The 13,973-nt window shown below is 42.7% G+C and overlaps 1 protein-coding gene across 11 annotated transcripts in view; it reads left to right on the top strand.

Annotated features, from left to right (window-relative positions):
• ANKHD1 (ankyrin repeat and KH domain containing 1) overlaps positions 1-13,973 on the top strand; it is a 100,403-nt gene that overhangs the window by 70,403 nt on the left and 16,027 nt on the right. For 8 of the 11 annotated variants that reach the window (XM_071443043.1, XM_071443048.1, XM_071443047.1 and 5 more), the window contains 14 exons: positions 839-984; positions 1,118-1,229; positions 1,981-2,126; positions 3,581-3,723; positions 4,521-4,734; positions 5,964-6,139; positions 6,943-7,105; positions 8,206-8,301; positions 8,962-9,078; positions 10,035-10,209; positions 10,524-10,977; positions 11,402-11,476; positions 12,234-12,380; positions 13,724-13,834. In XM_071443043.1, coding sequence (XP_071299144.1) covers positions 839-984; positions 1,118-1,229; positions 1,981-2,126; positions 3,581-3,723; positions 4,521-4,734; positions 5,964-6,139; positions 6,943-7,105; positions 8,206-8,301; positions 8,962-9,078; positions 10,035-10,209; positions 10,524-10,977; positions 11,402-11,476; positions 12,234-12,380; positions 13,724-13,834 — 2,275 coding nt within the window. The remainder of the gene's footprint in view (positions 1-838; positions 985-1,117; positions 1,230-1,980; positions 2,127-3,580; positions 3,724-4,520; positions 4,735-5,963; positions 6,140-6,942; positions 7,106-8,205; positions 8,302-8,961; positions 9,079-10,034; positions 10,210-10,523; positions 10,978-11,401; positions 11,477-12,233; positions 12,381-13,723; positions 13,835-13,973) is intronic. The other 3 variants (XM_071443045.1, XM_071443050.1, XM_071443049.1) reach the window with 1 other exon arrangement.

Genomic DNA, 13,973 nt, shown 5'->3' with positions numbered 1-13,973 from the left:
GCAGGGAATCCCAGCTGATTACAGGGATCCAGCCTCCACTTGGACTCTCATCAGGTTACAGAGCAGGCAGGAGTTCTGGCCCTGCAGTGGATATCCTCTGCTTGTTGATTAAAAACTAGGTGAAAAAAATCTGATTCTCAATTATTATTTTTTAAATCGTTGTTTAAAAAAAAAGAAGATAAAGTTGCATTCCTTGTGTCCCTGAGCAATGCTGGATCTTCAGGATGACATCTTTTACAGGCTGTGCATCAATCAGAATAAATTTTAGGGAGCACAGACAGTTTTCAGCTTTCTTATTTTTGTTGACTGCCCCCTCCTGTCTGCTTCCCTTCCACTTTCCTGGGTTGGTTTAACTCTGAGACACAATTAATAGTGTGAGTTGCTGTCAGTCATCTTGCTCTGCAAACTTTCTCTGGAGGCTAAGTGTGCACTAACCTTTATGTGAAAAAATTTGGGATTGCAGAAGAAGACTACATTTTTGAACATTAGATTTGTGTGTAAGTGATAAATAATTTGCCTGCTTAAACTAAGCATATGATTGAACTCTTTTTAACAGTGAAGGTTACAATTAGAAAAGGGTAACTAATCACCTTCATAATTCACACTTGTAATGCATACAGACTAATTCATAAAATTATTTTCTAACTTATCACAGTTTGGAGATGATGCTTACAGTGTTTAACTGCCACAAAGCTGCTTTTTGTTTTTAGGAACATTCAATTTGCTTGCCTTGTTACTATTCTGATATTAGACCGCTGCAGTTTTATGGAACTTAATATTTTTCATATAAAATGAGACATTCCAAAGAGTGGATTAATGACCTGGTGTTCATTTTCAGCTGTGAATAGCAGAGTGCCCAGTGGCTCCACCAGCTCCTCGCACACTACCGAGTCCCCGACGCCCGAGCCGTGCCCGCAGGCAGGCAGCAATGTGCCCCCGCAGTCCGTGCTGCCCATGTACCCATCGGTGGACATCGATGCACATGTGAGTAACCCAGCTAAGCTTGGAGTGCATTGGCTTGGGAAAAAAAAAAATCTAGTGCTGTTGGAGAAATAGTCAAGTGTTTTTTATTTTTTATTTCTGAATATCTGCTTCTGTTTCTTTCCTGTGCGTGAAGACTGAAAGCAATCACGACACTGCGCTGACCCTGGCGTGTGCGGGAGGGCACGAGGAGCTCGTGTCGGTGCTGATCGCCCGTGGTGCCAATATCGAACACAGAGACAAGAAGGGTGAGTGAAAGCCAAAACACAATTTGACCATCAACTAGAGCATGAAACAACAAATTTCAAAACATGAGCTGAATTCTTGCGCTTTACGTAGTAACATTGGTCATACAAAGGCAGTGAGCTTGTCTGCACCTGAGTGGGATCTTAAGCAGATTTGTGAAATATGAGGCACTTCTGTCCTTACAACTCACCCTCTACAAATGACCTCAGGAAGCTGGATGAGGAGCTGATGGGGCAATCAGCCCATCTTGGCTGTCAGAGCTGAGTGGTGGCAGTTGTCAGGTTGGGTTTCATTGATTTCAGGAACAGAGTTCAGCAAAATCTCACATCTCTTAGAGCTGAGAGAACAAAACCACCACACCACCTGTGTGGAGCTCACATTGACCACTGGCAGTCAGCAACACATGCAGGGCAGATGTGGTCACTGGTTGGAGTTTAATTTAACAGTAATTATGCAGAAAGCTGTGACTTCTCCAAGGAGAGGAGTTGGTCAGAACTTAATCCAGACTGATCACTGCAAGCAGTGTCTAAATTTCTTTTGAACAGCCTTTGGCTGGAATCAAAGCCTCAAGGCAGGTCAGAAGAGGGTTGGGAAAGGCTCTGAGACTGTGGCATCCAGCAGGAAACCCCCAGTCTGAGGAAGAGATATGATCAATAGAAGTCGTTGTGAATCAACCCATTTGTGCATTTCTGCTCCTTAATAATACCTTTAAGATACTCAAGGTTGCTTTTTAATACAATCTCATGTCACTAGGTTTTACACCCTTGATTTTGGCTGCAACTGCTGGACATGTTGGTGTTGTGGAAATTCTTCTGGACAAAGGTGGGGATATAGAGGCGCAGTCGGAGCGCACGAAGGATACTCCGCTCTCCTTGGCCTGCTCCGGTGGACGCCAGGAGGTACAGACACGTCCTCCAAGGGTTGTTACATTCAGATAGGGACTTCTTGTACAGTGTTAGGTTTCTTCTGTTGTTGATACTTCTTGCTGTTTTTCTGAAAGGTTTTTCACCTGTTTCAGTGTAGCAAATTTGGGGCTTTTTCTTCTTCCAAGAAAGGAAGAAAAAATTTAAGACTTTTTTCTTCTCTCCTTTGCCTATCCCAGTTTTGTTAGTTAATGGTCACAGTCACTTGTGATGATTTGTGGTCTTTCAGTCAGTGTATCCTCACATGGTAGGTACTTCTGTGAGGGAGGCAGATATTTCTTGAATAACTTTATTCACTGAGCACTTCCCTTATCCATCTTCCCTGTAGTCAAACCTGAAACAGCCAGTGCAGTTACACAAGGACAGAAACTGGGATTTTGTGTGGGCAGTACATGGCTTTAGTGATAATGCTGCACAGGGCTGATAAGTGCTGATGCAATGCAGGACACATTGTACCCATCTTTTAAGGATGTTTCAGAGTTCTGTCAGATTTGTGTGTGTGTTATTGTCCAGATAAGATTTGTGAAACCCTTCCTATTTCAGTCATGTGCATAGTACCTTAGAAGATGGCATGGAGATGGCCAAGAGCTCTATAGTAGATTAATATAAGGATTAAAATAGTTGGACAAAACTGGAAAGTTTCCATTTTACTTTTGAATTGCAGATCTTTAACAGTAAAAGTGCTTCTCATAAAAAAGGCAAGATCAGCATGGCCTGTAATAGTATCATTATGTATTAAACAACTGAAGTCTTCTGTTCTTCCTCTTTATTTTTTTTCTTTATGCCAGAATCTACCTCTTATGTTTCTGGCTTAGCAAGGAGTCTTTTTTCTGGCTTGTTTGGCAATCACCTAGCTTATGTTAATAGTAAATTGAGGGCCACTGGAGTACATCACCAAAATGGTTGAATTTTCTGCCATTTTATTTCTCAACTTCTGCTAGAGGAGTCCTTCCTCATCCTCATTCCATTAACATCAGTCACTCTAATTTTTACCATGGTTTTTTTTTTTGAAAGTTCATATAATACAGATGGCCAAACTTGGCTCAAGTGTCATTTGAATTTCAAGTTGTGAGATGAGTTTTTCTGAAAGAGATGCTCAAACACTCTGAGACATTATGGGAGTGGGGTAGATCTGCTGTTTGCTAACTTCAGATTCCCAGGAAGAGCTTCACTTTAAAGCCTTGCAGTTTTATTTAGGTAAAACAACCTTTCTGGCTGACAAGTGCTCAGCTGCTGTGGTCATGGGCTGTGGGGGCTGGACAGAGATAGGGAAAAGTCAAGCACAAGAGGGTGGAGATTTTCCTATGGAATCTTGTCTGTTGACAGAGGAAACTGGTAGCACATTGGAAAGTCTGTTATAACATCCTCTCACTCCCTGGATAATAGCAAAGGCCACAATATGTCTGTTAATGCTTGTCCTGTCTTTTCAGGTTGTTGATTTGCTGTTGGCCCGGGGAGCAAATAAAGAACACAGGAATGTGTCTGATTACACGCCGTTGAGCCTTGCTGCATCTGGTGGCTATGTTAATATCATCAAGATTCTTCTCAATGCTGGGGCAGAAATTAATTCCAGGTAATGTACCATGTGAGCAGCTGAGCTTCAGTGTGGCACAGGCACTCCCTGTTGGCTCCATCCTGAGGCACAGGTTGGAATCTCAGGTGTTTTCAGACCTTCTTACAACAGTGGTTTTTTACACTGATGACATCTTCTATGTTCATGTTATCCTAGTGCTTTTAAATCCTTTAACTATCACAAATTTCATCTGACTTATACCTAAATTTTAACAGATTATAGTTTGCAAACCTATTCTTTCCCTTTTGCACCATTCTGAGGTCTGAAAGTCAAACTATTTCCAAATAGAACCTCATTGAGAAAGCAGCCAAGTGCTCAGGGCAGCTCAGTGTGTTTGGAGATGTCTTTTTCAAGCAGAGGAACAAATTTACACAGCAGTGTCTCTTAAGCCTGCTCTGTATTAGTTTTAAGAAAACTTACATATATTCTAACACTAGATAGAGCAAGAGAACTCTTAACTAGAGAAAGCTAAAGCTGCAGCTGTGCTAGAACCTTTTTTTTTCTTTGAAAAAATCAGATGTAGCTTAAGGCTTATGTTTGCTTCAGTTATCAGATTGTCTAACAGCTGAAATGTATTTTCCTGGTTTATAAATTGCAGTTGTCTATTGCATATAGTCAGTCTGGTGGTTTCTCCTAATCAATTAAAAATGCTGCTATTTTAGGTCAGTGCCTTATTTTGTGTAGGTAACATGTTCCTTTCTGACTTACAACAAAACATTTTGTCCCTTTTGGATACACTTCTATTTCCCAGAGCTTTTCTTCTGCCGTGGGCACTGCAATTTGTTTCTTTCCCCCAGGACTGGCAGTAAGCTGGGGATTTCTCCTCTGATGTTGGCTGCTATGAATGGCCACGTCCCTGCCGTGAAGCTGCTGCTTGATATGGGCTCTGACATTAACGCCCAAATCGAGACCAACCGCAACACAGCCCTCACCCTGGCCTGCTTCCAGGGCCGGGCAGAGGTGGTCAGCCTGCTGCTGGACAGGAAGGCCAATGTCGAGCACAGGGCAAAGGTAAGTGGGGGACTTGCCTTTCCTTATGGTTTATTGCCTCTGAGTCATCAAGTTTCTTCACATTTTCCTGTAACTTTGAGCTTCTCTGGGCTCAGAGGAGTTATTACATCAGAGCGCTTAAATGTTCTGAAATGAGTGTGGTTTCTTTTAAAAAATAAAAAAAGCATCAATGATGATGTATTTTTTTTTTTTTTGCATTAGGGAAAAACTGACTGGTCCTTCTGAGTTTATAATGAAACTTAGGTTGACTCTTGTCTAGACTTTTTTCAGGTTTAAACTTGACGTGATACTCAGTAACAGAACAGATACAGATATTTTTACATGCAAGTGAAGTCTAGGCAGGAAGAGAATAGTGTTGCTTGTGATTCTCATATAGAACAGACTTCTTGTCTACAACCAAAGTAGTGCAGTCAAAGTTTGTAAAGCTTTTACGTTGCTGTAGAACCCGTGGCTTCAGTACTGTGACCTTCTGTGCCTCTGAAATGCTCCACAGGTCCCATCCTTTGGTGCTCTGGGACAGCTTTGTGTCTCCTGCCATAAAGCAAGCTTAAAGCTTGTGTAGACAGCCAGACTGATTTCCCCAGCACAAAGGAATTTTTGGTAACTCCTAAGGCTGCTGAAATAATTGCTGTGTCTGTCTACCCCGCCTGCTTCTGGAATGACTGTGGCTGGAGAAAAGGGGATATGGATAAAAGCCAGCTCTCAAATGGTCAGTTGGGCATGTTAGCAGCTGGTGTAAGTTTTTTTAACAGTCTGACCTGGCAACTAAGTTGGGCCCAGATCAGTCTCAGTGCCAAGGGAGGCTAGAGAAAAGCTATAAAGCCAGTTTCTGAGTATTTTTGTAGAAACACTTGTGTCTTCATTTGAATCTGTTCTAACCTCTGTTGTAGAGATCTTGTTATAAACTTTGCATTTGCTGTTGAGACAGGTATCTGGTGGTGCTTAGTCAACAGTTTGCTTGGGTTTGTATAAATCAAAGCCCAAGAGTGTTTGGGTTTTGGGTTGGTTTTGTTTGGTTGGTTTGTGTGTGGGTGTTTTGTTTTGTTGTTGGGGTCTTTTTTGGTTGGGTTTTTGGGGTCTTTTTTGAGGAAGAGACTGCTTGAAGTTAGGCTCCTAAACTAAATATAAGCAGCTAAATAAAAACCTGATTTCCCTTTGTAGGAATCATTTATGTCTTATCTGACGTACGTTGTGCAGATTTCACAGAGTAACTCATTCTCTTTGCACAGACTGGTCTCACACCTCTGATGGAAGCAGCTTCAGGAGGCTATGCAGAGGTTGGAAGGGTTCTCCTTGATAAAGGAGCAGATGTGAATGCCCCACCTGTGCCTTCCTCAAGAGATACGGCTCTAACGATTGCAGCAGATAAGGGTCACTACAAGTTCTGCGAGCTCCTCATTAACCGGTAAATCATTTCTGCTCATTAAGTGTTTAAGGCCAGACTGGGTGGGGCTCTGAGCAACCTGATCTCGTGGGTGGCTTCCCTGCCCATGGGATGAGCTTCCCACCCCAGGATGAGCTTTCAGGTCCCTTCCAACCCAAAGCAGTTATAACTAATGATTAGTGGCACATTTGTTCTGTATTCCTCTGTGGCAAGGGTGCTCTTGTTCACATTACCTCGTGCACCCGAGAGCAAAGGGAATGGGAAGTTTTGAAAATAGGGTGTTAAATCTGTTCCCTACTCTGCAGTGTTATCCTGGAATATCTTGCCATTGCAGTGTTAATTAAGCCAAGCAGGCAGCTGGGACCAGAGGCAGGCAGACAGTGTCTGGCTTGGACAGCTTGTTTGTGTATGGATCCAGCAACTCCCACGTGAGCATTTCCTCACTGTCACTTGGGGGGCAAAGCCTGGAAGTAGCCCTTGAGCTTTTCAAGCATAACCCAGTGTGCTGCTAAAATCTCAAGGGGCTGCTTTGTCCTGTGGGTAGTCACCACACTGATCATTTAAAGGTGGCTGGTTGCATTAGGTGACATGAAATGAGTGTTCATTTCTGTCAGGGAGGTTTCAATATTTCCCTTGTCACTACCCTGCAGATGAAACAGCAAATTTCAGGGACAGAATTTCTCATATCTTGCCATTGTATTTTAGTTATTAAAGTTCTATATCCAGTTGTACTGTGATATTTGTGATAGTCTGTACTCTGTTTTGGGATCTTGCTCTCTGACTTGCACCTTTACTCATGCCATGTCTCTGTGTTTTGCTTTTAGAGGGGCACACATCGATGTTCGCAACAAGAAAGGAAACACGCCGCTGTGGCTGGCAGCCAATGGGGGGCACTACGACGTGGTGCAGCTGCTTGTGCAGGCAGGGGCAGACGTGGATGCTGCAGATAACAGGAAAATCACCCCTCTCATGTCAGCATTCCGCAAGGTAGGGACCAACTTCTTGTACGTTTTCAAAACAGTGCCTCTTGTTTGGTCTTGGGTCTGAATGCTTGGGTTTGGAAGAATCAAATACAACATGGCAAAATTGCCACTTCGATAAAATACCTGCTTCAAAGTCAGTTACTGTACTTCACAAAGATCCAGTTTTTGAGAGCTGAAAAGCTTTGTTCCATAAAAGATGTTAGCTTTATCATTTCCAGTTGTACACTGTGCAAAAACTTTGACTGTTTGAGATTTCTGTATTTCTGCAGTCTGTACTGCTCGTTTCAGTCCTGTTTTGGAGGTGAACACAATACCAATCTGCAATAAGCCGTCCTGATTTCTTTGTGCTTCTCTCACTCTCTTCCTAATATATTGTGATGGGACACTGTGGTCAGCTCTTCTGTCACTCACTGCCTTTTCTTCTTGGCAGGAAGAGCATTGCTTTGGGATGGTTCCATCAGTTGTGGTGTTGGATGCAAGGAGCATAAGCAGAGGAATTTATTAACTGTAGCTGCTTTGCCTTTAACAAGGGAGCAAATAACTGTGCAGCTTTTTTTACAAACAAAAATGCTGACCTTGCCCCTGCTTTGTCACTGCCTTGCTTTCACATAACTTCAGAAGCAACAGTTGGGTGCTTTGTGTGGTTGCACAGTGTACCCTGGGAGCAGAGGAATGTGCTTGCCAGGATAACATTCAGGTGGCTCAGTTTTCTGATCTGACTTGGCCTGTAATTGAACAGTTTAAGTCAGGTCCATGGGGTGGTGAGTGGCAAGAGAGTGGATTGGGTGACAGATGGTGTCCAAGGAGGGTTGTCTTGTGTCTTGGTTGTTCCTAAAACCACGAATGTCTGCCTCTGGTCCTTGTATTTTAAAATAAAAAGTAACTTGTGGAAGAGCTTGTCTTTGCCACCTTGAAGCAGAGCAGTGGCTGTGCTGTCAGCACTGAGCAAGCAGGAGCTGCCCTTCTTCCCAAACAGCAGCTTACCAGAAATGTTCTTGCTTTTTTTCAGTGTTTTGCATTGAACTGAGAGATATCAAACTTATATTTTGATGATGAATGTTGACAATTGTATACAAAAGATTAGAATTTTCTTTGGTGTTCCAGGGGCATGTGAAAGTAGTTCAGTTCCTGGTGAAAGAAGTGAACCAGTTTCCTTCAGACATTGAGTGCATGCGCTACATCGCCACCATCACGGACAAGGTGAGAGGGACTTGGGGACAAGACCCTGGCCTGAATTTCCAGCAAAAATATCCATGGGGAATTCTTAAGTATTCAAACACTGAATGTACATGTTTGCTCACATGCATCTGATTTGGAGATTTGTGCATGTCTGCTTTTTAATATAGCACTTAAAAAGTAAATCAGCATTAGATCCTGTTCTGTGAATAGTTTGTATGTTTATGAATACAGGGGTGTAGCTACATTTCTCTTCACAGAGAAAAACAAGGCACAATTCTTCCCAAGAATATTTCTGGGATTCATATTCTCTGAACTTCAGAGAAAGAATACACAATTCTTATGATTTGTTGTGCTTGTGTTTGTGCAAAAGTAGAATGCAACATGGAGATTGTTTACCTAACGTCATGGTGTTTTTTTTCCTTGGCCTGTCAGGGCCAAGAGAGTGTGTGCATTTGTGTATAGGGTTGAGTGCTTGGCAGATTCAGTTTTAGGTGTATAGAATAATGTAGTATAATAAAGCAATTAATTAGCTTTCTAATATCTATGGAGTCAGACACATCATTCTCTCCCCTTGTCAGAATCATCACAGCATTGCTATACAGGGGACCTAATTTCATTGTAGAGCAAGCCTCACTCCTCAGTTGTTTTTTACAGTGGTAGTAAGACAAGTTTCCATTTCAGGACCTGTTGAAAAAGTGTCACCAGTGTGTGGAGACAATTGTGAAAGCTAAAGACCAGCAGGCTGCAGAAGCCAATAAAAATGCAACTATACTGCTGAAGGAGCTAGACCTGGAAAAAGTGAGTAGATGATTGCTGTCATGTAGCAGTGTTTGAACTGTGTGTGAATCTCTAGGCTGCATTTCCTTTAATGCTTCTTGGGGCAGTCAGTCTTCATGCTCTGGCTATGTCTGTGCTCCTTCCCCTAATGTATCATACAAGTGAGGCACATACTGAGGGGGGCAAATCAGAACTGATTTCTGCTTCAGCCACTCCATTGTCCTTTTTGGGAAAGCTCAGACTTAGCAATAGTTCCTTAGGCAGTAGCTCTCTGGGATCACCTCAGCACAGAGGATGTGTGAGTAAGGGAGGTCTCCAGTCTCATGGTGTATTTCTATGGGTATAAATAATGTCCATAAGCATTTTATGGACTTCTGCTCAGGGGAGTTGAGCAGATAGTGGAGAAAATCCCTTCTCTCTTTGCTGAGAATACTGTAAAATATTCTTAATGGAGGTTCTTACAGTTTTTAAAAAGTTAATAATTGGTTTATTAAATTTTCCAGGTTGTTGGGCACACATCAGTTGCTGTGCACAAACAGTGCAGCAGATGACTGATTCCATACATTTTTAAATAAAAATTTTAAAAAAAAGGTTAAAATTAGAGCTATTGAGTACTGGCTTTTGAATCAAAGATATGGACATCACACCAAAAATATCACTGAGCTTATTAAATGTTTGAGAAAGGACTGAGAGGATGAGAGATTTTTCTGGTCTTACATTAAAACTGTATTTTTTTAATACTTCTGTTTTGGTTATTACTTTGTTATCATTCCTTAGAAGTTTTGGGACCAGCTAGTCCAGTTGTTGCATAAGCTCTGTCCAGTTTCTGTGTAATGATTCAGTATGTGCCAAAGTCATTCTAGTTCATTGTGCTCTCTCCTTTCTCCTTCCCCCCAGATTTCTAGGGAAGATCTGAATTATAAGTATAATTTAGTCTGTGTGAAATGTTTAAATATGGATTCTTTTCTCCTACATAGTCAAGAGAGGAGAGCAGAAAACAAGCTCTTGCAGCCAAAAGGGAGAAAAGAAAGGAAAAGAGAAAGAAGAAGAAAGAGGAACAAAAAAGAAAACAAGAAGAAGATGAAGAAAACAAGCCTAAGGAAACTCTGGAGCTGCAAGAAGATGATGATGAAGAGGAAAATGATGATGAAGGTAAACAAGTGTTTCTAGGAACAATGTAGTTGTAGGGGTGCCACCTTCTAACCATGAGGGTAAAGGAAATCTGAAAGCTGGGCTCTGATATTTGACAGTGCTGCATGGCTGCTGCCTGGCAAAACTCCTTTGCTCATTTTTTCAGCCCCTCCTTTGTTCACAGAAGTCTTTCACTCTTGGAGGATTTACAGCTGAATTTGGTGCTAGGCTGTCAGCTCAGCAAGGAACATAACATCAGCTGTGGTGTATTCAGTGAGGGCATTGATTTCTCTATTTTGTGGGTTCTGATAGTATATAAACTGCTTTTCTTTCAGTGGAGCAAGAAGTTCCTATAGAGCCTCCAAGTGCAACTACTACAACTACAATTGGAATTTCTGCAACTTCAACTACCTTCACAAATGCCTTTGGGAAGAAGAGAGCTAATGTGGTGACTACCCCCAGCACAAACAGAAAAAATAAGAAAAATAAAACAAAAGAGACTCCTCAGAATATGCAGATAATTTTGCCAGATCAGCATATATCTCTAGCACAGCAAAAAGCAGATAAAAATAAAATAAATGGAGAGCCAAGAGGTGGTGGTGCAAGTGGGAACAGTGATTCAGATAACCTGGATAGCACAGACTGCAACAGTGAAAGCAGCAGTGGAGGGAAAAGCCAGGAGCTGAACTTCACCATGGACACGAACTCCTCGGAGCGGCGCTACGCCTCACTGCTCATCCCCTCTCAGGAAGATAAAAACAGCACCTCAGCTTCCAAAACACCAACCAGGTGAGACTGCTCTGCTCCTTCCCTGCTGTTCCACAAGGTTCCACCCATGCCAGTGTCAATGGTCTGTAGCTTAAGCCCTACACATTCCAGAGCCTAGAGGGACTGAGGCTGCTTTATTTGCAAAGCTGTGTTCAGTTTGTTGAACACAACCTCTTTAAAATCTTGTTAGAACAAGATTTTTTTGGCATTGTTGGCCAGTTTTTAATACTACTTGAATGAAATGGCCTTTTCTCTCTGCACTTTTTAAGCATCCATGTTGCATTGTTAGCTTTGTTAGAATAGATCTTAAAGTGACTATGCTGGGAATTTAATAAGGAAGTACCAGCTTTACTAATCATCCACACACAGAAATGGTTTTGTTACCTTTTCATTGTTTTATGGTTTCATCATTAACTCGTTTGACTTGCAATCTCTTTCTTTGAAGGAGAGAAGAAGATGACTCTGAGCATTTCACCTGCCAGGTTGATGGCCAGTTTGATATAACCTTGTCGAGCCAGAGGTGAGAGTCACAGGAACTCAGGGAATGTAGGGGCCACATGAATGGTTCCAAGGGTCCTTCAGCTGCCTGGGGATGTGCTGATAACTTTTACAGCACCACTTTCTGAAGAGGTCATTGGTCTGAATCAGAAAGCTTAGATCCCATGTGGGTCTGCAGTCTTTGTTGTTACATCTAAGTAATACAAGTCTGATCCCCCATAGTTTTGTTTTCTCTTTCCATTTTCTGCATTAAGGGAGGGGAGAGAGCAGGGAGGTTGATCTGCAGGACACTGGGCTGACAGAGAGGCCAGCTTCAATAAGAACACAGACATTGTGGCATCAAGAAGGGCAGTGAGACAGGGCTGTTGTCAGACTGATTGGGACACTTGTCTGGGAGTGGGAAGAGAGGATATTTTTGGTTTTCCTATTTTTCCCCAGATTCAGGTTAGATGCAGAATAAGTGATTCACCAACCCTTGTGGTTAGAGGGTGTGTGTTTTGGGCTCCCATTAGGAGTGTTAAAAATTGGAATTAGTCTCTGTTCTGTTCTTTGAACATAGATTGTTTCTGCCTTGGACCTTTTATCCAAGGTTTGCTGCAAGAGCCTTGGGGTCCTGTGCAGTTCACTGCAGCAGGACAAGCTAAATGCATCCTTCTGACTTCTTGTTAGAGGTGGTTCCTCTGGAAGCAGTTCATGTTACTAGTTTTAAGCTGCAGGAATGTAAACTGTATGCTGTCATTTTATTCTGTAATTTGTAATCAGCACATTTCTGTTCCCAGACTTGATGGTGAAGGTCATTCGAGTTCTTTGTCGAGTACTTATAAGTCTGTTTCCCTGCCTCTGAGCTCTCCAAATGTAAAGCTGAATCTGACCAGTCCAAAAAGAGGCCAGAAAAGAGAAGAAGGCTGGAAAGAAGTGGTTAGAAGGTAAAGACTTTAATATTATGCTTTAAAACTGTCTGTGAGCTTTTTAGCTTGTAAATTATTCTCAAATACAGAATGTCCAGCAAGGTTATATAACTGAAGAATTAACTTACAGGAAAATCTATCCTGCTTGCTCTTGCAGTGCTGGGAAAACCAACTGCAGCCCTAATTTGCAGTAGCTCCTCACTAACTTAATGTGAACATGACATAAACATTGTATTTGGCATCAGAAAATAAAGACAAACTATGACTTTAGTGGAGTAAAGGATGTGGGGGCAAGATAAAAGGGGAAGAGAGCAGAGGGCAGTGAAAAGCCCTACAGCAGATGATTGCCCATGAACTGAAGGCAGAATGGATGTGAGTAGAGGCAAATGATCCCTTCAAGGCCAAAATTCATTGTACTTTGGGCAGTGACCTTGATCACTAATTCAGTGGAAAATTTTGTTAAACAATCTTTTCTTTTGAAAATATACTGGGTTTTACTGTATGGCCATTAACACCCCAGTATCTCTATCTTGTCTACTGCTTGGAACTAAAATGATCATCTGGTTTTGAGGGTTTTTTTTGTTCTTTTTATCAAAAAGGAATACAGCACATACATACCAATGTTAGATGCTTTGGGTGCTCTTAGGAAACCCTCCTGCTTTTGTGTTCTGCAGTGGCAATGACAAGATGTGCTCATTTTGGAGAATTTTAGGCTATTTGCAAAGAATGTAATTGTATAGAGGGCTTGGTGTATTTGGTTTAGTGGAAGCCACAGAGTGATCTTAATAAGGGTTAAAAAGGCAGTTTAGTATGAAAATTTATGTCTGAACTCTTAGAGCTGGTTTGGTCTCTGCCTTTTGATGTGGTCACCAATGGGGCTCTCCACAGTGATGTGTGGGTGTGTGGTGGCAGCCTGGTCCCCACCTGGGAGTGGTGCAGGCAGGATCCCCTCAGACAGCCCTGACCCTCTCTGTCCTGGGGCTGACTCCTGCTCTCCTGGGGCTCTCGAGTCTCCTTGGCTCAGCCCAAATGTTCACATGGGTGTTGCCTGCTCTTGAGTTGGCCTTGGCAGTGTTCTAGACATGCATCCAGAACCTGCTCTCTTTCCTGAGGAATGCCCTAAGGAACATCCCATTCAGGGTTCTGCACTGGTGTTTGCTGTGCCCTTACTGATGGAAGCATGTCCTGCCAAAGAGCATTGTTGGTGACTGTGGATGTGTGGGTGCAGTGCCCAGGAGCTCCTCCTGCTAAAGCCTCTCCTGGTCTCAACAAGAATTCTTCTTCCCTCTCCTGAGTGATCCCCAGCTAGAAGGGATGTCTATCAAAGTAACCAATGCAAACATCCCTTCTGCCCCTGACAGGCAAGTGGGCAGAGTTTTGAAAGACCCTCCCCCCAGCAACACTCTGCAGCCAACACCAATTGAGCAATTTCAGCTGCAGAGAGGAGGGCGCTGCTGCTCCGGAGCAAAAAGGTACTTTGGGGACACTTAGAGAAGTGAAAACCACCAGCCTTGGGAGGGAGAGAGGGAGGGAAACAGCTGTGGATGATGGGTGGGAGGGACTGGACACTGGGGTGGGCTCTTCTGAAACACGAATGCCTCCTTGAGTGGC

The sequence above is a fragment of the Agelaius tricolor genome, unplaced genomic scaffold, assembly GCF_023055355.1.
Source record: "Agelaius tricolor isolate 1412-34295 unplaced genomic scaffold, bAgeTri1.0.p SCAF_18, whole genome shotgun sequence".
NCBI classification, from domain to species: Eukaryota; Metazoa; Chordata; class Aves; order Passeriformes; family Icteridae; genus Agelaius; species Agelaius tricolor.
This window is presented reverse-complemented; position numbering and strand designations above follow the sequence as displayed.